Source organism: Eriocheir sinensis, chromosome 38 (genome assembly GCF_024679095.1).
Source record: "Eriocheir sinensis breed Jianghai 21 chromosome 38, ASM2467909v1, whole genome shotgun sequence".
Taxonomy (NCBI): domain Eukaryota; kingdom Metazoa; phylum Arthropoda; class Malacostraca; order Decapoda; family Varunidae; genus Eriocheir; species Eriocheir sinensis.
Window position 1 is genome coordinate 832,460 of NC_066546.1, and position 23,864 is coordinate 856,323.

At 45.3% G+C, this 23,864-nt stretch overlaps 1 protein-coding gene across 1 annotated transcript; it reads left to right on the forward strand.

The window, feature by feature from the left end:
• Window positions 1-1,447: 1,447 nt before the first annotated feature.
• Window positions 1,448-23,864, forward strand: LOC127008516 (carotenoid isomerooxygenase-like). The gene is made up of 10 exons (XM_050880630.1): window positions 1,448-1,775; window positions 11,177-11,432; window positions 12,465-12,609; window positions 13,199-13,352; window positions 14,919-15,124; window positions 15,897-16,076; window positions 16,580-16,678; window positions 18,971-19,150; window positions 19,914-20,012; window positions 23,401-23,864. Exons 1-10 carry the CDS (start codon window positions 1,700-1,702, stop codon window positions 23,566-23,568), a joined length of 1,563 nt encoding a protein of 520 aa, XP_050736587.1. The 5' UTR covers window positions 1,448-1,699; the 3' UTR covers window positions 23,569-23,864.

The window sequence follows — 23,864 nt, forward strand, 5'->3', positions numbered from 1 at the left end:
GGAAAGGAAACCTACTTGTCCGTGCTTTGCCAGTGTCTCTATTAACATCAACATTACCACATTCGGGACATAGAAATCAATATCAACATTAACAAAAAGCGACAAAAGTTATGCCCGTGCAGACTTCGGGTGTGAGGGAAAGGAAACCAACTTGTCCGTGCTTTGCCGGTGACTACAGAAGCAACATGAACAGCACCACACTCAGGGCACAGAAATTAAAACCAACCTCAACAGCAACCAAAGCTAAGCCCGTACGTATGCTCCGAGTACGAGGGAAAGGAAACCAAGTCTACCTCATGTTTGCAAGTGACCATAGAAGCAACATGAACAGCACCACACTCAGGGCACAGAAATTAAAACCAACCACAACAGCTACCATAATTAAGCCCGTACGGTTTTAATTTCTGTGCCCTGGGTGTGGTGCTGTTCATGTTGTTTCTAGTCACAGAGCACGGGTTGGTTTCCTCACCTAAGTCTGCACGGGCATAACTTTTGTCGCTTTTTGTTAATGTTGATATTGATTTCTATATCCTGAGTGTGGTAAAGTTGATGTTATATAGAGACACCGGCAGAGCACGGACAAGTTGGTTTCCTTTCCCTCACACCCGAAGTCTGCACGGGCATAACTTTTGTCGCTCCAAGTATGAGGGAAAGGAAACCAAGTCTACCTCATGTTTGCAAGTGACCATAGAAGCAACATGAACAGCACCACACTCAGGGCACAGAAGTTAAAACCAACCACAACAGCTACCAGAGTTAAGCCGGTACGTATGCTCCGAGTATGAGGGAAAGGAAACCAAGTCAACCCCACGTTTGTCAGTGACTCTAGAAGCAATATAAACAGTACAGTATAGTCAGTCAGTAAAGCCTCCTAAAACCAGTGATCTGAACCCTCATCCTTAAACGCTGCGGTCTTGTTATAACTATTTCTGAAGGCCACAGAGAAGACACGTCGGATTCTCATGAGTGCTTTTCCCGTTCATGGCGCAGAAACCTTGCAGAACTACCGCCAGGCTCAGAAGACCCCCCCCCCCCCCCCTCAATGAAAAAAATAGATGTGCTAAAGTGTCGAACCGCTTGAAAATACGGGAATGTTTACGAAGAAATAAGAAAAAGAAAGAAAGAAAGAAAGAAAGAAAGAAGAAGAAGAAGAGAGAAATAAAAAGAAAGAAAGAAAGAAAGAAAGAAAGAAGAAGAAGAAGAAGAAGAAGAAGAAGAAGAAGAAGAAGAAGAAGAAGAAGAAGAAGAAGAAGAAGAAGAAGAAGAAGAAGAAGAAGAAGAAGAAGAAGAAGAAGAAGAAGAAGAAGAAGAAGAAAAAAAGGAGAGAGAGAGAGAGAGAGAGAGAGAGAGAGAGAGAGAGAGAGAGAGAGAGAGAGAGAGAGAGACGATAAGAAGGCGGGGCAGGAGCTGGGCGAAACTGGCCAGTGACCATCTATAAAATCAGGGGGCACACGACCCACACTCTTCATTTCCCAGTCACACGCGAACGAACACACACGGCCGCTCTCTCCCTCCCTCCCACACACACTCTCCCTCTCTCGCTCCCGCACGCAGCAACCTCAAGTGAAAGACAAAAGTGAACTCGCCTACAGACACGAGTGAGAGCATACGGCGTACCTCAAGTCACCTCACCTTGCCCCTCTCTACACCACCTCACGAAGTCGTTGATCTTGGAAGCCCCGAACGCCCGCGAGTCAAGATGCCGTACGATTTTAGCACGTGGGACAGGAATTGCCTTGAAGAGCATGTGACGCCCATTGACGGGACTCTGACAGGTAAGGGTTAGATGTTGTTGCTGTGCTGTGAAGCGAAGGTTTAATGAGTGTGTGTGTGGGGGGGGAAGAAAGAAAGGAAGACACACACACACACACACACACACACACACACACACACACACACACACACACACACACACACACACACACACACACATATGAATGACAAGGAGGTACAGACAAGCTATCTCTCCACTCGTGTCAGATAACATTCAAGATGGAGAGGTAAAAAAGATCAAGCGCTTTAAGATGTGGAGGCAAGACTATGAGGATAGCTATACGCGTGGCCTCAGTGCTCATCTCCGTCTCCTTGGCCAGAGAGAGAGAGAGAGAGAGAGAGAGAGAGAGAGAGAGAGAGAGAGAGAGAGAGAGAGAGAGAGAGAGAGAGAGAGAGAGAGAGAGAGAGAGAGAGAGAGAGAGAGAAAGAAAGAAAGAAAGAATGAATTAATGAATGAGAGAAAGAAAAAGAAAGAAAGAAAGAAAAGAAACAATAAACGAATGAATGAATGAATGAATGAATGAGAGAGAGAGAGAGAGAGAGAGAGAGAGAGAGAGAGAGAGAGAGAGAGAGAGAGAGAGAGAGAAGGTAGGAAAGAAAGAAATAATGAATGAAATGAATGAATGAGAGAAAGAAAGAAAAAGAAAGAAAAGAAACAATAAATGAATGAATGAGAGAGAGAGAGAGAGAGAGAGAGAGAGAGAGAGAGAGAGAGAGAGAGAGAGAGAGAGAGAGAGAGAGAGAGAGAGAGAGAGAGAGAGAGAGAGAGAGAGAGAGAGAGAGAGAGAGTGAAGAGATAAAAAAATACAGAAAAAAAACGATCTTGTATCAGTGAAAAAGATGAGGAGGAGGAGGAGGAGGAGGAGGAAGAAATAGATGAAGATGAAAAAGAAGAAGAAGAAGAAGAAGAAGAAGAAGAGAAACAAAAGATAAAAAGAAAAAGAAAAAGAAGAAGAAAAGAAGAAGATGGAGACTATGAAAAGCGAAAGACAGGAGAGAGAGAGAGAGAGAGAGAGAGAGAGAGAGAGAGAGAGAGAGAGAGAGAGAGAGAGAGAGAGAGAGAGAGAGAGAGAGAGAGAGAGAGAGAGAGAGAGAGAGAGAGAATTACATAGAATTACATAGATAGCCAGACCACACAGGCCCTAAGGCCCAAACTAGGTGGTATGTCCTAAACCTAAGTGACAATTGTTATGCGGCCACCACGGCGTTGAAACTGACCTAGTGAACATTTAGATGGAGGAGATAACGGTCAAGATTATTATTAAACGATGCAATCGAGTTACACTGCACCACTGATGGTGGTAATCTGTTCCAATCTCGAACGACAGCATTAGTGAAGAAGAATTTTGTGCAATCTGAATGAACTTGTCTACATTTGAGTTTAGCGCCATTATTTCTCGTTCGCGTCGAATCATCCATCACAAACAGCTTGGTCGGATCCACGTTGGTAAAACCTTTAAGTATTTTTAAGCACTCGATCAGTTTTCCTCTGAGGCGGCGTTTTTTAAGAGAAAACAGGTTTAGATGTGACAGCCTTTAATCGTAGGGTTTGTTCCGTAATGAAGGAATCATCTTGGTTGCTCTACGCTGAACACCTTCTAATTTAGCAATGTCTTTCGAATGGTGGGAAGACCAAAGCTGCACGGCATACTCCAAATGAGGTCTGACGAAACTAAATAAAAAGGTAGTATAAAATCTTTATTCTTGAATGAAAAATTTCTCTTAATCAAACCCATCATCCTCTTCGCTTTTTTAACTGACTCGTTGCACTGCTGCGAAAACTTGAGGTTAGACGCGACTGTGACGCCAAGATCTTTGACCGAGTGAACGCTTTTAACTTTAACGCCGCACATTTCATAGTCCTTCTTTACATTTCTAGATCCAACCTGCAGAATTTTGCACTTGTTTATATTAAGAGGTATTTCCCATTTTACTGACCAATCTGATATTTTACGCAAATCTTCTTGTAGGCTCCACCTGTCACATTCCGTAAGTACCGCATTGACCAAGGTCAATGTCGTTGATGTAAATGACGAAGAGAACGGGTCCCAGGACAGAGCCTTGGGGGACACCACTAGTGACTGGCATCCACTCAGAGGTCACTCCATTTATTACAACTCTTTGCTTTCTATTGCTTAGCCAGTGCTTGATCCATTCGTGAAGCTTACCCCCGATGCCTATTTCCTTGATTTTATGAAGCAACTTATAGGGTGGAACTTGATCAAACGCCTTCTGGAAGTCCAAAGAAATAATATCAAGTGATTTAGAAACATCATAGACTGCAAAAAGCTCGTTATAGAACGTTAATAGATTCGACAAACAAGATCTGTTGTTACGGAAACCATGTTGCGAGTCCAGGATTAGCGAATTACACACTAGGTGGTTAACTAGTCTCAAATAATTTACCAATAATTGAAGTAAAGTTGATTGGCCTGTAATTATCCGGTAATTTTCGGTCGCCTTTTTTTTAAATGGGTGTTACGTTAGCCATTTTCCAATCACTAGGAACGATACCATGGTGCAAAGAAATATTACACAGCATTGTATCTCGCTTGATATTTCTTTAAGTAATTTTGGATATATTTTATCAGGTCCTGGACTTTTGTTAGTTTTAAGTGACTGAAGCGCTTTGAGAACCTCATCTGTACTGATTTCAAAGTCAGGGAGGGTATGACTGGGATTTTCAATAGTGTTAGGAACACAGGAGTATCGGTAGAATTACTATTAAAAACCGAGAGAGAGAGAGAGAGAGAGAGAGAGAGAGAGAGGCGAAGTGACAAGACAGAAGAGCCGACTAAAAAGGAGGGAAAAAAACGAATATAAAAAAGAGTATAGACGAAAACAGGGACCGCTCGCTCTCTCTCTCTCCGAACACACACACACGTTTCCAAGACATTAGTTTTAGTTTAGAGCAAAATTTACCTTTCCTGGTGATGATGGTGATGATGATGATGATGATGATGATGGTGATGATGATGATGATAACCGTAATCATATCTTGTCCTTTAACAGTAATCTAACACCCCCTCAGATAGCAGCCCAACCTTGTCCTATCGGCAGGCTACCCCATAGAGTGCCGTCGCCCCGCTCCAAATGGTAACTTAAGGGTCATTTTTACAGTCCATCACAGTGGCTTTGTCATCGCCGAACAAAACTCCTCAATCTTTAACAATCCTTAATGGCGAGGTTTTCCATGCAACACCAGATAAACAAGAGATTTCCAGCATAGTTTCCTCAAATTTCTGAACTTAAATATGAACACCAAACACTACACAAGGAATTTTCGAAGTCTTTGGTATTGGTTTCGAGGCTTACTAACCCATCATGTCGAACTGTGAAAGTGGCCCTTAGTTTGGTATTATCAAACGTTTCGGGTTCTTGTTGCGACTATATTTTTAAGGCCAGAGAGGAGCTACGTCGGGTTGTCATGAGTGTGTTTCCCGTTCATAGCGCGGCAACCTTGCAAAACTACCGCCAGGCTCAGGACACCACCCACGGAAACCTCGACAACTTCCGCGAGAGCCTTTTGAAATAGATGTACTAAGGCCCCGTGGAGTTTAAAATATGGACCTTAGCCACGCGAAAGAATCGACCTTAGCGCGGCAGCCTTGCAAAACAACCGCCAGGCTCAGGAAACCACAACTGGAAACGTCGACAACTTACGCGGGAGCCTTTTGATATAGCTGTACTAAGGCCCCGAGGAGATTAATAATATGGACCTTAGCCACGCGAATGAGTCGACCTTAGCGTGGCAGCCTTGCAAAACTACCGACAGGCTCAGGAAACCACCACTGGAAACGTCGACAACTTACGCGAGAGCCTTTTGATATAGCTGTACTAAGGCCCCGAGGAGATTAATAATATGGACCTTAGCCCCTCAAATGGTAACGTGATCCCCTTCAAAGGGTAATCTAATCCCCCTCAAATGGCAGCGTATCCTCCCTCCGGTAACCTTATTCCACCTCCGTGGTGTGGTGGTCAGCGCGCCCAGCCATGAATCACCGGCCCGAGTTCGATCCCTACCCCAGACAGCCGGCTCCCAACCACCACCAGCTGGCCATCCTCCCTTCCGGGGCTGGGCGATAAATGGGTACCTGGCAAGACCTGAGGAATGATATCTGTCGTAACACAGATGTCACACTGTCTTGAGTTTCGGGGTTATGGGTTCGAGCCAATGAGACGGAGATGAGCACCGAGGCCACGCGCAGTTAAGCGTATGCCCCTAACTTTACCATTTAGCTTCCTTGAATGATAGCCTGGGCCCTTAAACGGTAACCTATCCCCCTTTCAGTTATAACGCGGCTTTGTTAAATGGTAACCTAACGCCACGTCAATGATATCGCAGCATTCAAATGATAGCCTGGCCCTTCACCCAACACAGACCATCAAACAGTAAAAATTCTCCGTTTTGTTGTTCTGGCTCTGACAATCAAGTTCGTTACACCTCTTTTCATATCCATTGTTTCCGTCATGTTCATTGGTGACAGGTCGATGTTGTTAGACGCTTTCGACTCTCACATCAACTATTTCCAGAGGCCAAAAAGGAGATCAGTCGGGTTGGTTCTTATAAGTGGTATTTTAGGTTCATAGTACAGAAGAAGGGTCATACTACCACCAGGGTTATAAAACTACCCTTGGAAATGCCCCAAACTCCTACGAAAGCCTCGTCAAATGTGTGTGCTTTGGCGCCGAAATTATAATACGACCCAAATTCTCTTTTGTTTCAGTAGAGTTCAGTCATCCACCTCTGATTAGAGCGAGCGACGACGCCTTGGTGTTAGTGCAGACTAGGAGCCCGTACTATGATAGCTGCAGGCGTGGGAGTATAGCAGGAGGCAGTGTAGCCGAGCAGATTTACTAGAGAAAAAGGGAATGCACAGTTATTTTACATGCCATATCGGAAATTATTAACAATGCATTTCTTTTTTTATGTTTTTCGTTCATGCATGGCACACGGGAATGAACACGGTCAAGGATGTCTTCATATCGGACGGAACCTTGCAAAGGGCCGTGTTATTGAACATTTCAGCGCCAGAGCACACATTTTTGACAAGGCTTCGTAGGAGTTTTGGGCATTTCCAGGGGTAGTTTAATAGCCCTGGTGGTAAGTCTAACCCTTCTTCTGTACCATGAACCTACAAAAACACTCATTAGAACACCAACCTTTGCATCGCCACGTCCGCGCCTGGCAACACATCGCTGGCACAGAGTCCAAGGGCCGTATTCCAAGTTCTGCAAACGCCATGCTGTTACCAAAAGAACCGCGTGAAATTTAAAATGATGCTGATACAATAGTGTTTTTGATGTCCTCTAAATATCGTCGGGATCTCGAAGAAGTACCAAGAGAAGGAAAAAAAACTTCTATCAACATTAATCTGAATTCCGCGATGCTCTTTTGGTAACGACATAGCGTCTATGATGAAGGTGGCCACACACTGCTGTTCCATGGTTCTGACAAAGGGGCGGCAGTTATTGCAACCCTACAACCAAAAACTCAGCATGCGTCAAACAGGTTTCAGCTTTAGTTTTCACTTTCACAAACTTCGCTTCCAATTACTCTTTCCTGTCATACCTATTAAGAGAGAAGATTACTACGCTGGATGTAGCCACGAACCCGTAAAACTGGTTCACGGAAAGTTCATAAGGGACGCGGCCTGGAGGAGCTGACACCGTTGGGGGTTAGTTTATATCGAGGCAGAAACGACTTGTAATATGGCCACCAGAATGCACTAAAATTGTTGGGAGATCCGATTCAACAACTTTCATATTTCCTTGCGACAAAGATTCATTGACAACTATATAACAATTGATCGTCAGTTTTTAGGTCCATATTCATATTGGGCTCCCATTGCGACTATTTCCCAAGGCCACAGAGAAGATCAACCGGGTTTTAATGGGTGTTGTTTTTCCGTTCAAAATGCAGGAGTCAGGTAAAGCTATCACTGGCATCACAAAACAGTCCATGAAGAAGAAAAGAAGAAGAAGAAGAAGAAGAAGAAGAAGAAGAAGAAGAAGAAGAAGAAGAAGAAGAAGAAGAAAAGATGAAGAATGAAAGAAAGAAAGAAAAGAAAAAAGAACAACAAGAAGAGGAAGAAGACGAAGAAGAAGAAAGAAACAAAGAAAGAAAGAAAGAAAAGGAGAAGAATAAGAAGTCAGAGGAAGACAGAAGAAAAAAAAAGAAAAAAAAAAGAAAAAGGAGGAGGAGGAGGAGGAAGAGGGAGAAGGAAGAGGAAAAAGAACAAGAACAAGAAGAGAAAGAGGAGGAAAAAGAAGAAGAAATAGAGTAAGAAAAAAAGCAGAAAAAATGAAAAAGAAGCAAACAGTCTATGAAAACCTAAGCAACTTCCACGAGAGGCTTTTCAGACAGGCGAAGTGAGTACCGATACGTTTAATAAGACGGTCTCCAATAACCTCTGACCACCTCTTGTCATGGCCGTTGGGAGTTCCCATCCAACAACTTTTACATCTCCGTGCTACAAACAATTACTGATAGCTGTAAACAATCGATCATCAGTTTTAAAGCCTCTAATCACCTCTGTCAAGTACGCCAATGCAGTAACTATCTATGTGTTGGCAATACTGATAGGCGGCATCGAGGGGGGCGGGGAGGGAGAGTCGGCGGTGGTATGGAACAAAGCCGATATTCTCAAACACTTAAGGGCTTACACACCACACTTGGCTTTCGTAGGAGCTGTAAGTATTTCCATGGACAGGTTTATATAAGCCAAGTGATAGTTTGACAAGGTTTCTGCATCATGAATGTGACAAAAAACGCATGAGAACCTGACTTGACTCCACTGTGAACTTTGGAAATTGTTGTTGTGAGAGCCTAAAGCATTTGAGAATTCGGGTCTTGCTTATCTTAATGGGACGGAGAACGAGCACTAATGAGAGAGAGAGAGAGAGAGAGAGAGAGAGAGAGAGAGAGAGAGAGAGAGAGAGAGAGAGAGAGAGAGAGAGAGAGAGAGAGAGAGAGAGAGAGAAATAAACAGATAAAAAGAGAGAAAGGGAAGATTATTAACGAGAGAGAGAGAGAGAGAGAGAGAGAGAGAGAGAGAGAGAGAGAGAGAGAGAGAGAGAGAGAGAGAGAGAGAGAGAGAGAGAGAGAGAGAGAGAGAGAGAGCATAATATGTGATCTGCAATATTAACTTTCTTCTTCTCTTCATATTATTTTTTCCTCCTTTCTTTTTTATTATTTTTATGTTCATTTTATACTTTCTTCTTTAGTTTTCCTCTTCCTTCTTCTCCTTCTTCTTCTTCTTCTTCTTCTTCTTTAACATTTAAAAGTTCTTCTCTCTCATTTCTCTTAAGGGTTCCCTTCACATCCTCCTCCTCCTCCTCCTCCTCCTCAAGCCTTACAGATCTAATCATCCACTTCACTGCAATAAAAACGAACTGTGCAGACAAGAAGTTAATCATTATCTCAGTCAATCAATATCGTCCTCGTCTCCTCCTCCTGCTCCTTTTTGTGCTGCTCATATTGCACTATCTCATTCTCCTCCTCCTCCTCCTCCTCCTCCTCCTACTACTACTACTACTACAAATACTACTACCGTACTACTACTACTACTATTACTACTACATAAGAGATACCTCCACCCATGTTTATTTTCCCGACACATAATCATGGAGGGCTCCATAGCTTGGAGGTCATTAGCCCCAACTCTGTTCGTTAATGACTGTGGCGTCCAACCATATTACTAATACTACTTAGCAGTAAATTTATACATAACACTTCATCTATTGCGTCTAGATTTCCCTTTCCTTTCCTACTCATGTCATTCCCGACCAACCCCAATGTCATTCTCCACTACTGGGGCATCATAGTCCATAATGGGGATGTTGGTGGCTTTTGGGCCAGAGTGTCTGGTGCCCCTGAGACATAAGATGGCCGACCTGAGCAGGGAGAACGAGAGGCGACACCTCATCCAGGCGACAACGTGTCCTCTTGGCTGATGCTTCTTTTCTGAGATCAGTTCCGCGAGTCGTGCGTAGAAGCATCGGGCCCTTGGACCCATCCCGCCGGATGTGGTGAAGACGAGGGGGTGAAGCTGCCATGATCCACATGTTGGATTCTTTCACCGTATGTCCTTGTCTTCTCCTGCTCGTTCCTGTGGTGGGTGGCTTCCAGGGGCAGCTCACGGTGACAGGCAGCCATCGGGTCGAATATGCAGATGTCCATGAACGCCCGCTGTCCGCGCACCCAGAATCCGCAGGCACTTACATCAACCCGTGCCTCATGTGAAGTATTGGCCGTCATGTACCGGAGGTGTTCGCCGGCCAGGGGAAGCAGTGCCGGCTCGGTAGCGACGTCTTGGCATACATCCCCGAGCATGCTGGCCCTCAGATCCTTCACCTCATCGTGTCGAATACAGACGAAGCCTCCCTTCTTACATGTCATGGTGTGAGTGACATCATTCGGTGATTCACATGCACAGAAATCAGACAGCCCCTCAATCGGCCAGCCATATCTCAGAGCAACGGCGTCGATAAATTCTTGTTTGTTGAGGCTGAAGCCTTTTGCTCTGATTGGTAGTGACGTTAGCCAGTTAGAGGCGCCTGCCTCCTGTGCTGTGTGGATTTTTCTACACATTTCTGGGGACAGATTGTGTGTTAGATGGGCATTAGTTAGACCTCATCTTGATTATGCGGTTCAGTTCTGGTCACCTTACTATAGAATGGACATCAAAATGTTAGAATCGGTAGAGAGGAGGATGACTAAGATGATTCACGGGTAAGAAATTGCCAGACGAGGGAAGACTTAAACAATAATATTAAACTTGCATTCGCTAGAAAGGCGAAGGGTGCTAGGAGACTTGATCAAAGTTTGTAAGTGAATGAAGGGCTTTTATAAGGGGGATATCGATAAGGTTCTGATGTTAAGAGAACCGGGTAGGACACGTAGTAACGGGTTTAAACTAGATAAATTCGGATTCAATAAGGACATAGGCAAAAATCGCTTTCCCAGCAGAGTGGTGGATGAGTGGAAAAGGCTGGGCAGTCATGCTCTGAGTGCCAATACGATAGATACATTAAAAAAAAAGATTGGATTAAATTCATGGAAAGTGAAGGTAAGTTAGGTTAGGTTCACAAAAGCTGCCTTGTATGGGCCTACCGGCTCTTGCAGACTCTACATGTTCTTATGCTCTTATCTCACACACACTTCGCCCTCCTCCTCCTTCATCACACCCCAACCTTCCCCCTTTTCCCCCTCCTCTTCCTCCTCCATCCACTTACCCCCCCTCCTCCCCTTCCCCTTCCTCCCCAACCACCTCATCACACCTCCCCACCCTCGCCCTCCTCCTCTTCTTCCATCACCCCCACCCTCCTCCTCCTCTATCACCTTCCCCCCTCCTCCCCCTCCTCCACACACTCACCCCCCCCCCCTCCTCCTCCCCCACAGGCAGCATACCGCCCTGGGTTCGCGGGGCCTACCTTCTCAACGGGCCGGGGCGCATGACGTACGGGGACATCGAATTCAACCACGTGTTCGACGGCTCGGCGCTGCTGCAGAGGTTCGCCATCACGGAGACGGGCGTGACCTTCAACAGCCGCTTCCTCCGCTCCTACGCCTACACCACCAACCTCGAGCACGGCCAGATCGTGGTGTCGGAGTTCGGCACCACCGGCAAGTCTGTGGCCAAGGGGAAGCTGAGCAAGTGAGCGATGCAGGGGCGAGGAGGGAGGGAAGGGAGGGATGGGGAGGGGAAGGGAGGGGAAGGGAGGGGAGGAGAGGGGAAGGGAAGGGAAGGAGGAAGAGGAGGAGGTAATGTTATAGAGCTTTGTAAAGATAATAGGAGAAGAGAAAGAAATAAGGATAGAAAGAGAAAGTAGGGTGACGGGTTAGGAGGAGGAGGAGGAGAACAAGGACGAGGAACAGGAAACATGGAAGAGTAGATAGCTAATATACGAGACCTTCCTTTCCTCTGCAAGTCCCAATCTTTGGCCTTTAAAACGTTCAAACACTCAAGTGTGTACGGTATGCCTCACCAGTCTAGGCAGCAAGGACTGTGTATGCACTGCCGAGGCATAGCTGTGTGTGAAGCTGCAATGGGTTAGGTAACATGAAAGGAGCTGTCACTCCTCTTACTTTCCCTCGCCTTGTTCCAACACTTTACTGCCCACTTAACTCTACCCATCTGTCTCTCCTGACAGTCCTTCAGTTTGGGTTAGTATGTGTTAGGGTTGGTGCGTGATACTGAAGACACTGGGAAAGGAGATGGAAGTTGAGAATGGGAGTTAAGAGAAGGAATGATGTGTCAATGATGTTACGTGATACTGAAGTTGAGGAAAGGAAATTAAGAGGAAGTGTTAGTGTTAGTTCGTAATACTGAAGGCACTGGGAAGGAGTGGGAAGCTGAGAAAGGAAATTAAAAGAAGGAATGGTGTTAGAGTTGGTTGTGATACTGAAGGCACTGGGAAGGAGTGGGAAGCTAAGAAAGGAAATTAAGAGAAGGAATAACGATAGAGTTGGTTGTGATAATGAAGGCACGAGAGAAGGAGTGGGGCGTTGCACTGGCTCTAAGTCTTCGGGCCTAAGACAACTGGCTAAAGCACCAGCACGTCAAAATTACAATCTAGAACCGTTGTCCAGTGGGAGGCGTTACATAACTTTATCCCAACACATTTCCGTCTACATCTACTGATCATTCCCTGTGTTTCTAGTGTTTCCAATGTTTCACCGCACTCAGGCTGGGCGACAAGTTTGCTTTCGACAAGATGTTCTCGGACAATGCCCCAGTGGGAGTGGTCAAGTTTGGTGGCGAGCATTACTGCATCACGGAAGCGCCCTTCCTGCATAAAATTAACCCCACCACCCTGGAGACCATAAATAAGGTGAGTCCCCCGTCACCTGACCTTCCCTAACTTAACCTGACCAAGAGTTGTCCTATTAGTTGTGGTTCTGTGCCTTCGAGACCATCAGTAAAGTGAGTCTGTCGCCACCTAACCTTACCCAACCTGACCTGGCAAGTTTTTATTTTGGGGGGGGATTCTGTACCCTAGAGACCATCAGTAAGGTGAGTCTCCCGTCACCTGACCTTACCCAGCCAGATCTGACCAAGAGCTGTCCTTATTTTTGTGACTCTATACCCTAGTGTCTGCAACTTAAAAGACTATTTCCTCTTGTTAGTAAGGGAAGTATAGCTGTAATCTAACATAATAAAATTACCGTTAACTAACTTAAGGCTGTGATCTCTCGCTGGTCTTGGGTCTATGATTATACTCTAACAAGATATACCCAACGAAACCTAACCAAGACTGCGCCATCTTGCTAGTATGGGAAGTTCGACTACAACCTGACAGACCTAACCTTAAGTAACCTAACCAAACTTAAGGCTGTGTCCTCTTGTTGATATGAGGGATATAATTGTAACCTAACATTGCCAAACCTGACAACCTCACCTCTACACACCCTCCCACACAGGTGGACCTCCACAAGGAGCTGAACATGAATTCGCACTGCCCCAACCCACACACGCTCTCTGACGGCACCACCTACAACGTGCTGCACATGGTCGGCCCCACTGGACCCAAGTACGACATCGCCGCCTTCCCGCCCACGCCCCAGGAAGGCAAGAGTAAGTGTGTGTGTGTGTGTGTGTGTGTGTGTGTGTGTGTGTGTGTGTGTGTGTGTGAGAGAGAGAGAGAGAGAGAGAGAGAGAGAGAGAGAGAGAGAGAGAGAGAGAGAGAGAGAGAGAGAGAGAGAGAGAGAGAGAGAGAATTACATAGATAACCAGACCACACAGGCCCTAAGGCCCAAACTAGGTGGTCTGTCTTAAACCTAAGTGACAATTGTTATGCGGCCACCATGGCGTTGAAACTGACCTAGTGAACATTCAGATGGAGGAGATAGCGGTTAAGATTATTATTAAACGATGCAATCGAGTTACACTGTACCACTGATGGTGGTAATCTGTTCCAATTTTGACCGACAGCATTAGTGAAGAAGAATTTTGTGCAATCTGAATGAACTTGTCTACATTTGAGTTTAGCGCCATTATTTCTCGTTCGCGTCGAATCATCCATCACAAACAGCTTGGTCGGATCCACGTTGGTAAAACCGTTAAGTATTTTAAAACACTCGATCAGTTTTCCTCTTAGGCGGCGTTTTTCAAGAGAAAACAGGTTTAGATGTGACAGCCTTTCCTCGTAGGGTTTGTTTCGTAATGAAGGAATCATCTTGGTTGCTCTATACTGAACACCTAATTTAGCAATGTCTTTCGCATGGTGGGGAGACCAAAACTGCACGGCATACTCCAAATGAGGTCTGACGAAACTATTATAAAAAGGTAGTATAACATCTTTATTCTTGAATGAAAATTTTCTCTTAATCAAACCCATCATCAACGCCTTTAACTTTAACGCCGCACATTTCATAGTCCTTCTTTATATTTCTAGATCCAACCTGCAGAATCTGGCACTTGTTTATATTAAAAGGCATTTTCCATTTTACTGACCAATCTGATATTTTACGCAAATCTTCTTGTAGGCTCCCCCTATCACATTCCGTAAGTACCGCATTGCCGATTTTCGTGTCGTCCGCAAATTTACTAATAAAATTATTGAGACCAAGGTCAATGTCGTTGATATAAATGACGAAGAGAATGGGTCCCACGACAGACCCTTGGGGGACACCACTAGTGACTGGCATCCACTCAGAGGTCACTTCATTTATTACAACTCTGCTTTCTATTGCTTAGCCAGTGCTTGATCCATTCGTGAAGCTTACCCCCGATACCTATTTCCTTGATTTTATGAAGCAACTTGTAGTGAGGGACTTTATCAAACGCCTTCTGGAAGTCCAAATAAGAGAGAGAGAGAGAGAGAGAGAGAGAGAGAGAGAGAGAGAGAGAGAGAGAGAGAGAGAGAGAGAGAGAGAGAGAGAGAGAGAGAGAGAGAGAGAGAGAGAGAGAGAGAGAGAGAGAGAGAGAGAGAGAGAGAGAGCGTTGTGAGTAAGTAAAAGGTGAAAAGGAGAACGCTGTATCTGTATCATGTAGTAGTAGTACGTAGTAGTCTATTACTACTGCTACTTCTCCCAATACTACTGGTGCTACTACTACTACTACTACTACTACTACTACTACTACTTGTGAGCCAGGCCTTCAGATCAAGCCGGCCTTGTCTGACCGCTCTCCTCGCCTCAGGCAGCGTCTTCGCCAAGCCGAAGAAGATAGCGTCAGTGGACGCGCGCTGGAAGCTCAACCCTTGCCACATGCACACCTTCGGCATGACGGAGAACTACTTCGTCCTCCTTGAGCAGCCCATGACCATCGACGTCAAGGCCATGGTCGCCAACACGATTCGGGACAAGCCCTTCATCGGTGGCATGGAGTGGATGGCGAACAAGCTGGTGAGTTTGTCAAGTTTAAGGATCAAAATGAAGATTAATACCAACGGGTTGGCATAGGGAACAACTTGATGGGAGACGATGCATTTAGGGCAGAACAGTATATCATTTTCCTCAAAGGAAGAAACTGATCTTAGTTATGAGTCACAAGATTATAAGATTTTTTTCGTGCAGCCTTCAGACAGTGCAGCTTTTTCCAACACGTACAGTCATCTATACTCCTATAGCTTGTATCTTAATAGGGCCTGGGCTCACAAGTCAAAGCATTCAAGAGAAAAACGTAAAGAGTTCCGTCAAGAAGACTGCGCCATTGATGGACAGAGCCCGCCGCCCTGCTCACCACCTGACCCAGGGCGCTCTGCCTTAGTTCTCATCTCCTACTTGTGACATGTTTCTACTATCGCAGTGACTGAATTGCTAACAAATATCAGTGCATCAGGACACCTCTCCACCCAAAACTGACCTCTCTTCTGGCCTCTCGTTCTTTTCTCTTTTGCCGAAGCAGCGTCTAGCGGGCTCTATTGTTGCTATTTTTGTGTTTGGCCCTTGAGCTGCCTCCGTTGATGTAAAAAAAATCTGAAATCTAAAGTAATTCTATACAGGGTAATACGCCTACAACTTCATAATATCAGTCACAATCTCCCTTCCTAGACTAATGTCCTCGACGAGGTAAATGACAACTCATACGACAAAGAGACTGACCTTTCTGGTGTAATTAATGAAACTGTGAGTTTGTTACAACGATGACTAATGTCTACGGTCTTGCTTGGCTCAGATCAAGATCCACCTGGTGCACCGCGAGACGGGGAAGGAGGTGAAGCAGAAGGCCAAGTGCGAGGCGTTCTTCTTCATGCACATCATCAACTGCTACGAACAGGACGGCCACGTGATCATCGACGTCAACGGCTACTCGGACACCAAGTTCCTGCACGCCCTCCACCTCAAGAACCTCAGGGTAGGTCGATGTAGCTTACACATGGCGCCACTTTCTTCGCCGCCCAAGCCCACATACTTAAATTGACAAGGTTTTCGTATGAGGTGGGGGCACGTCCATGCATGGGTAGTTTTAAGACCTTGGTGGTAGTCTTCAGTACCATGCATGTGAGAAGACCATCTCTCCTTTTCGGCATTTGTAACTTATACTTCATAGCCTACTTTGTAGCTCACACATAGCGCCATATTCTTAAACATGTCGGCGCCCAAGCACACACACTTGGATAGTTTCATGATATTGATGGTAGTTTGACACAAGTTCTGTCCCATTAACGTGCAAAAACACTCATTAGAACCTGCTTTATCTCCTTGTCGGGCTCTGGAAAATGTTAATGTGAGAGGTGGAAGCTGAGAACACTGAGCATAGCCTTGTCTACTCCCACATCCTTTTCTTTCCTCTTCTCCTTACCCTCAGCCTCCAGCTGCTTGCTAGACACATCCCCCTCACGGTTCTCCCCCCCGCAGGAAAACCCTAACCTCGGCAACGAGCTGGACGGCGGCAACGTGAAGAGGATCATCATGCCCCTGGACGTCAACGAGAAGGCGACGCCAGAACTCAACTTGGTAGGTTCAAATCCTGTATTTCCTTCTTTTATACGAGGGTTTTGACATAATGAAACTTAGTACTGATCCTCCTGGCTTTTTCCCGCTATTTTTTCAAACTTATTAGTAAACTCCTAGCTCCCAAACTGTCCGTCATTTTCAGAATTCTAATTCGGCAAACTCGCTTTCCTATCTGTTGGCGTATTGCTAATGGTACTCCTATCCCGAAGAATTCTGCTTCAGTTTTACCAGAAGAATACAGACCCATCTCTTTTACTCCTATTCCTTCAAAAATATTTGAGTGTTTGTTGGGGAAACGACTCACTAAATATTTCAAATACTTTAATCACGCCACCTACCACCTAACCAGTTTGGCTTTAGGAATAGCTTGGGAACTTGTGATGTTCTTTTGGTGTTGATACATGACCTTCAATCTTCTCTCAATTGCGGGCATGAGTCTCGGCTTATTTCTTTGGATTTTAGTTCAGCCTTTGCTATGGTGAATCACAAGGCATTGTTGAAAGTTCTGGTGTAGGAGGGCATGTCCTACATGAGATCTCTGAGTTTTTAACTGACAGGAAACAATGCGTTATTGCTGATAGTTCTTTTAGTAATTTTACCTCGGTGAAGTCCGGTGTTCCTCAAGGCCGTGTCTTGGGGGCATTGTTATTTTATTTACTAGTGACATGTGGGGTGGCATATCCTCCAAAATGTTGGCATATGCTGATGACACATCACTTTACACTAGCATCTCCTCCCCCAACACAGAGTATCAGCAGCCAATGTTTTGGAAGAGGATGTCTCCAGGATTTATTCTTGGTGCTCAGTGTGGGATAAAGTTGAATCCTTTAAAATCCCAGGATCTCATTGTTAGCAGATCCAGGTTTCTTCTTCCTAGCCACCTGATATTGTTTTTAACAGTTCTGTAATTAAGAATCATAACCATCCTTTGCATTCTGAACTTCCTCCATCTTTTCTTCAGTCTCGATTCACAAGGTTTGCTTTAAATCTCAATGATTTGGCATTTTCAGCTGTACGTTTTAATACTTCCCAATTTCCTAGAAGATTTGTTCCATGTATAACTAAATTGTGGAACCAGCTTCCAAATTATGTTATTAAGGCTGAAAACCTGTAATTATTTAAGAACAGTGTTAATAGTTTTTTTACTAAAGTGACTTGCTCTTTCTTAAGGCCAATGTTCCCCCCTCTGGGACCCTTACTGGGTATATAGTTCCACGAACTCTCCAGAGGCTGACATTCTTGGCCTATAATAATAATAATAATAATAATAATAATAATAATAATAATAATAATAATAATAATAATAATAACAACAATAATAATAGTGGGTTCAGATCCTGTCTTCCCTTCTATGCGAGTGTTTTACAATGAAGCATAGTGAGTTCAGATCCTGTCTTTCCTCCTTCTATACAAGGGTTTGACATAATGAAACTTAGAGGGTTCTGATCCTGTCTTTCCTCCTTCAGTACGAGGGTTTTAACATGGGGTAATCAATGGGCAGTGTGTGAAATCCGCTGTATAACTTTTGGCACAGGTGTGGCCGTCTCTCTTGTAAGTCAATGCATCTATTTATTTTCTTTGGGACAGAGTTTGTTAATTATTCGTTTCAGCTTTCCATGACGTTAAGTTCCTGTATAACATCTGTGTCAATTGTTCTTCTCATTTTGTTTTCCTTTGTGGTATTTATACAAAATCTTTGTTATCCTAAAAACGAAACAATCTTAACACTATATGACCTTATTGGATTATCCAGTTATTTAATTAAATTAATTCAAAGGTAGCAAATAGCTGACATATGAGAGGAAACGAGAGGTGTTGAGAGTGTGTGGCAAGGTGCGGGTGCGTTGCGGGGCCGCAGCCGCCGCTACTCCAACGGCCATTTTCACGTGAAAATACTATAGCGGACCTTTTTGTTCCTGCTTTTGTTTCTTGTCCTAGAGCTGCCTCCCGGCCTTTTTGTTCCTGCTTTTGTTTCTTGTCCTAGAGCTGCCTCCCTAGCGGACCTTTTTGTTCCTGCTTTTGTTTCTTGTCCTAGAGCTGCCTCCCTAGCGGACCTTTTTGTTCCTGCTTTTGTTTCTTGTCCTAGAGCTGCCTCCCTAGCGGACCTTTTTGTTCCTGCTTTTGTTTCTTGTCCTAGAGCTGCCTCCCTAGCGGGCCTTTTTGTTCCTGCTTTTGTTTCTTGTCCTAGAGCTGCCTCCCTAGCGGGCCATTTGTTCCTGTTTATGTTTCTTGCCCTTGAGCTGCCTCCCTTCTTCAAAAATAAATAAATAAACTAACTCACTAACTGCCCAGGTGATGATCGCGGGCAGCCGAGCCAAGGCAAACCGCCAGAAGGACGGCTCGCTGCTCCTCACGCCGGACAACATCACCGACTACTCCTACGAGATCCCGACCCTCAACCCGAACATCCTCAGGAAGAAGTACAAGTACAGCTACGGCACCACGGGCGACATGAAGCAGACCAACGGCAAGGTACGACAACAACACTGCACGGCTGACCTGCCCCTCTCTCTCTCTCTCTCTCTCTCTCTCTCTCTCTCTCTCTCTCTCTCTCTCTCTCTCTCTCTCTCTCTCTCCAAGGTACAGACAACGACCACACTGCAAATTTAACCTGCTCTTGATCTGCTTTCTCTCTCTCTCTCTCTCTCTCTCTCTCTCTCTCTCTCTCTCTCTCTCTCTCTCTCTCTCTCTCTCTCTCTCTCTCTCGTATAGGGGACAAACACGGTCACACTGAGTTGGTTCGCGAGCCGCCGTGACCCTCCTCCTGCTGCTGTTCCTTCCTTGACGTAAATGAAGCCGTTATAAAAAGAATACGTGGCATGGATTTGACATCTAGATGATTATATTTTATTTTTGTATTGTTTCATGTTTTTATTTCTTTATTTTTTTTTTTTGTTTCATTAATTTTATTTCACTTTTGTGTCATTCATTTCATTTCATTCTTTTCGTTCATTCTTTTATTTCATTCCTTTACTTTCCTTCCTTTGGTTTCATTGATTTTATTTAACTCCTTTTATTTCATTCCTCTTGTTTCAGTATTTCATGCCCTTTGTTTCATTATTTTATTTAATAGCATTTATTCATTTATTTCATCCTTTTATTTCATTCTTTCATTTCATTCCATTTGTTTCCTAGGTTTCATTTAAGCAAAGAGAGGATTTAATGCATTATTCTCTTCCAGCAATAACCACACAGTACAATAATATCAGTGCGGGCCTTCTCTCCCTCCGCACAGTTTGGCAAAGTGACCCTGGACACGCGCGAGGTGAAGGAATGGAGCGAGGACGGCATGTACGCCTCCGTCGGCTGCTTCCTGCCAAGACCCGGAGCCACGGTAACACACACACACACACACGTCTCGTTAGTCTTTGAAATGGTCGTTGGCCAACACTGCTGCTTGTCCTTGTCCCATCCCAGCTGACTGACTTATTACGTTTTTACACACACACACACACACACACACACACACACACACACACACACACATTCAGGGTACACAACACCTTTCTGAATAACAATGATGTAAACAATGCTGCCACATTACCCCCAGACTCAATCCTTCCAGTCTCCTCCAAGGCAAACAACTACCCTGTGTAAATGTTCTAACAAGCGAGCTATGCAACGTAAATCGATATAGACAACTTTCATCCGCCTCTGAACCGTTGGTGGATGCACGTCCTTCGTCCGAAAGCATAGTAGTTGATATTTTAAAAGGCCGCGCCACACTGGGTAGATGGGAAGAGCAGCAAGCTCAGGCGATGAGCCTGAGATTGGCCCACGGAGCTGTTTGGCCTCGCCCGTTAGGGCAAACAACAAGCAATCATTTTTTATCTTATTGAGATTAAGACATTAAGAATGCCACATATAATTTTACATAGGAAATGATACCTGAACAGTCTGGGTTCACGCCTGGTAAGTCAACAATTGACCGTATCCAAACGCTTCGCGTACTGCATGGTGGAGCACCGACGGGAATTTTGACAGGGGATACTTGCAGCCTATGGCAATCTCAAGAAAACATTTTTTTCAGTGTATCGCGAGGCACTCTGGAATCTCCTGCGACTCCGTGGGATTCCTGCAACGACTATTGGTTTCCTGACTGGCCTGTATTTTGGGACTGAGAGTGCTATGAAGTGTGTGGAAGGGGGGCTTGTCCAGCTTCTTTCCCGTGAATGTGGGAGTGAGGCAGGGCTGTGTCCTTGCCCCATCGCTTTTCAACACTTGTATGGGCTGGATAATCAGCAGAGTTGTGGACCAGAGTCATTATAGAGCATCCACTGGCAATACCAGAGTAGCTGACATTGTTTTTGCCAGTGATGCAGTAATCCTGGCGGAGATGCTGGAGGTTTTGGTGATGGCCCTCGAGGCACTGAACGAGGAGGCGAAGCCTTTGGAACTTCAGGTCTCCTGGGCCGAGATCAAGGTACAGGTGTTCGGAGACTTGCAAGACAGTCTGTTCATGCGAGTGGCGAGGACATTGAGATCTCGGAAAATTTCACATACTGTGGTAGCGTAGTTCATAACAACGATGAGTCTCGCCAGAAAGTCTTACGGCGGATTGGCTTGGCCCACGGTGTTATGGACTCAATCAATACAAGTATATGGCGTTCTCGATACCTGTGCAGAAGGACAAAGATCCGGATCTTCAAGTCCCTTGTGCTCCCTGTCTTACTCTATAAATGTGAGACATGGACACTAAATGGGGGCTTAGAGGCGGACTGATGCCTTTGGTAATAAGTGTCTACGCAGATCGAATCACTGGATATTGCTGGAATGGCTTTGTGTTAAACCGGCGACTACTCCGAGAGACTGATTCCAAATTTATTACCCGCAGTCCGTCAACGTCAACTCCGGCTATACGGGCCCGTGGCACGTTACCAAGAAGCTGATCTTGCCTGCTCATCGGGTTGTCTCTGTAAGACACAGTCCTAAAGGGACGCCCACGGAGTTCATGGCTTGAGCAAGTCGATAGATTAGATCCTGCCGGGAGGTACTCAGGATGGGAAGGGGGCTTGCATGGAGACTCGCCCAGAGGGCCCCCCGGACCTGGCCTCTTAGGGTGGGCAAGGCGACGCAACCCCCGGCGTATGCCCCCATTGATTGATCGACTGAAATGATATATCTATTCATATTTTAATACTGATGCCCAAAACATAAATATTGTTGGTAAAAGCTCGTCGCATGACAGTGTGCTAAGAGTAAACTTTCTCGCCAGCAACAATTCGCCGTTTGAGTTCGCAATTCGTCTAATTCTTCCCGGTGTAACACCAAGATTTACTGATTTGAGTTGTAGGGGAGTGAACAAATTAAAATGGAGCGAACAACACCCAAGCTACACAAGGCGAATGAAGTTTCTCCTTAACTGATCTGTAGAGCGACGGCCTCCGGTTTTCCTAGTCCTCCGGTCCAGGTTTGAATCTTGACCGGAATTATTCATCCACTGGGATTAAGCTTTGTTATAGGTCCCTACAAGTTTTCGAAGGATGGAGGTAATTCTTCATGGTGCTGAAAAGAAAACTTGAATCCGCACACAACAAAACCCTTTGGTTATTTTGAGTAATGCAAGAGTGAAAATCAGTTAATATTACTAAATAACGTGAATATACCTAAATTAACTCTCCGGCCGCTCCCCTTGCCTCCTGGCTGCCGCTGTCTCCTCGACCCCTCAATTCAGGTCAGCAGCTACTTTAAATTAGCGGTGAAAGGTTGTATCCGTTTGGTTCACACGGGGTTCTCTTAACTTAGGTCAAGAAAACGCGGAGTGGTGGCATGCGTGTTCGGTGGTGGGCTATTTATCTTGTATCATGCAAAAGTGTAAAAATAACACGTACCAAAGACGGCTGATAAAATTCCCACCCTCAGAATTGTGGAAAATTACCTACCGGCCCGCGTAGCCCTCTTACTGACAGTCTAATACCTCTCAGATTTCGCCGTATCTCTTTCTATCTTCTACCGATATTTTCATGCTAACTGCTCTTCTGAACTTGCTAAATGCATGCCTCCCCCCCCTTCCCGCGGCCCTGCTGCACTCGACTTTCTACTCTTGCTCACCCCAACATTATCCAAATTCCTCATGCAAGAGTTAACCAGGGTCTTCATTCTTTTATCCCTTCTGTTGGTAAACTCTGGAACAGCCTTCCTCTGTCTGTATTTCCTCCTGCCTATGACTTGACCTCTTTCAAGAGGAGTGTAATGACACCTCACAAAATTGACCTCCCTTATGGCCTCTAATTCTGTTTTTCTTTGGTTGGAGCAGCGCTTGGCGGGCTTTTTTGTTGCTTCTTTGTCTCAAATGTCCTTGAGCTGTCTCCCTTGCTGTGTGAAAAAAAAATAGTAGTAGAGCACCCTCACCGCCGCCTTTTCCTGTCCCGCACCGCCCAACACAGCATGCCAAAAAAATTTAAAACCTAACTTAACCAACCTAACGGGGGGCTTCGCCCCCCTCGACCCCTCTTTTATTTTCCAAAAGTCATTTGTTACTGCACTGCATTCCAGGACCAAAGATATCCTCTATTTCAAGAGTAAAAAAAGTCCTGAATTGGATTTTCAAAACGTTTCCATGACTGTTGAAGTTTGTAGAAAAGATATATGAAGAGATACTGAAATGTTAAAGTAACACCAAAAGAATCCATATTGTAAGTATTAACTTCGCAAGAGGTGGCTACCCTCTCGTCAGTATTATCACCAAAACACTAACACGGCAACCTCCTACCTCTGGGCAGGCTGAGGACGACGGGGTGCTGCTGGGCACGGTGCTCCACAGCGGCGACAAGAGGAAGGTGACGCTACTGGTGCTGAACGCTGCGGACATGACGGAGCTCGCCCGCGCCACGTTCACCACGGCCTCAGACGTGCCGCGCTCCCTGCACGGCTGCTTCGTGCCCGCCTAAACGCCCGCTGCACGCCGGCCCCGCCGCCTGGAGGCTGGGGTCGGGTTGGGAGTGACTTGTGGCTGTTCCAGCAGGGACATGACGAGGGCCGCGCACCACACCAGGACGAGACGGTTCGACTACGGTAACTGCCGCATAGAACACGATGACACGCCGCATCCTTTCTCTCAACGGGGCTACTATAGCAAGGATCCGACTTTAGTAAGGGACGATTTGTTAGCTTTACGTACAATGTTTTTTTTTCAGTTTTATTATGTGTATGTTTTTCTATAAAGTATTAAATTGTTGAATATGTA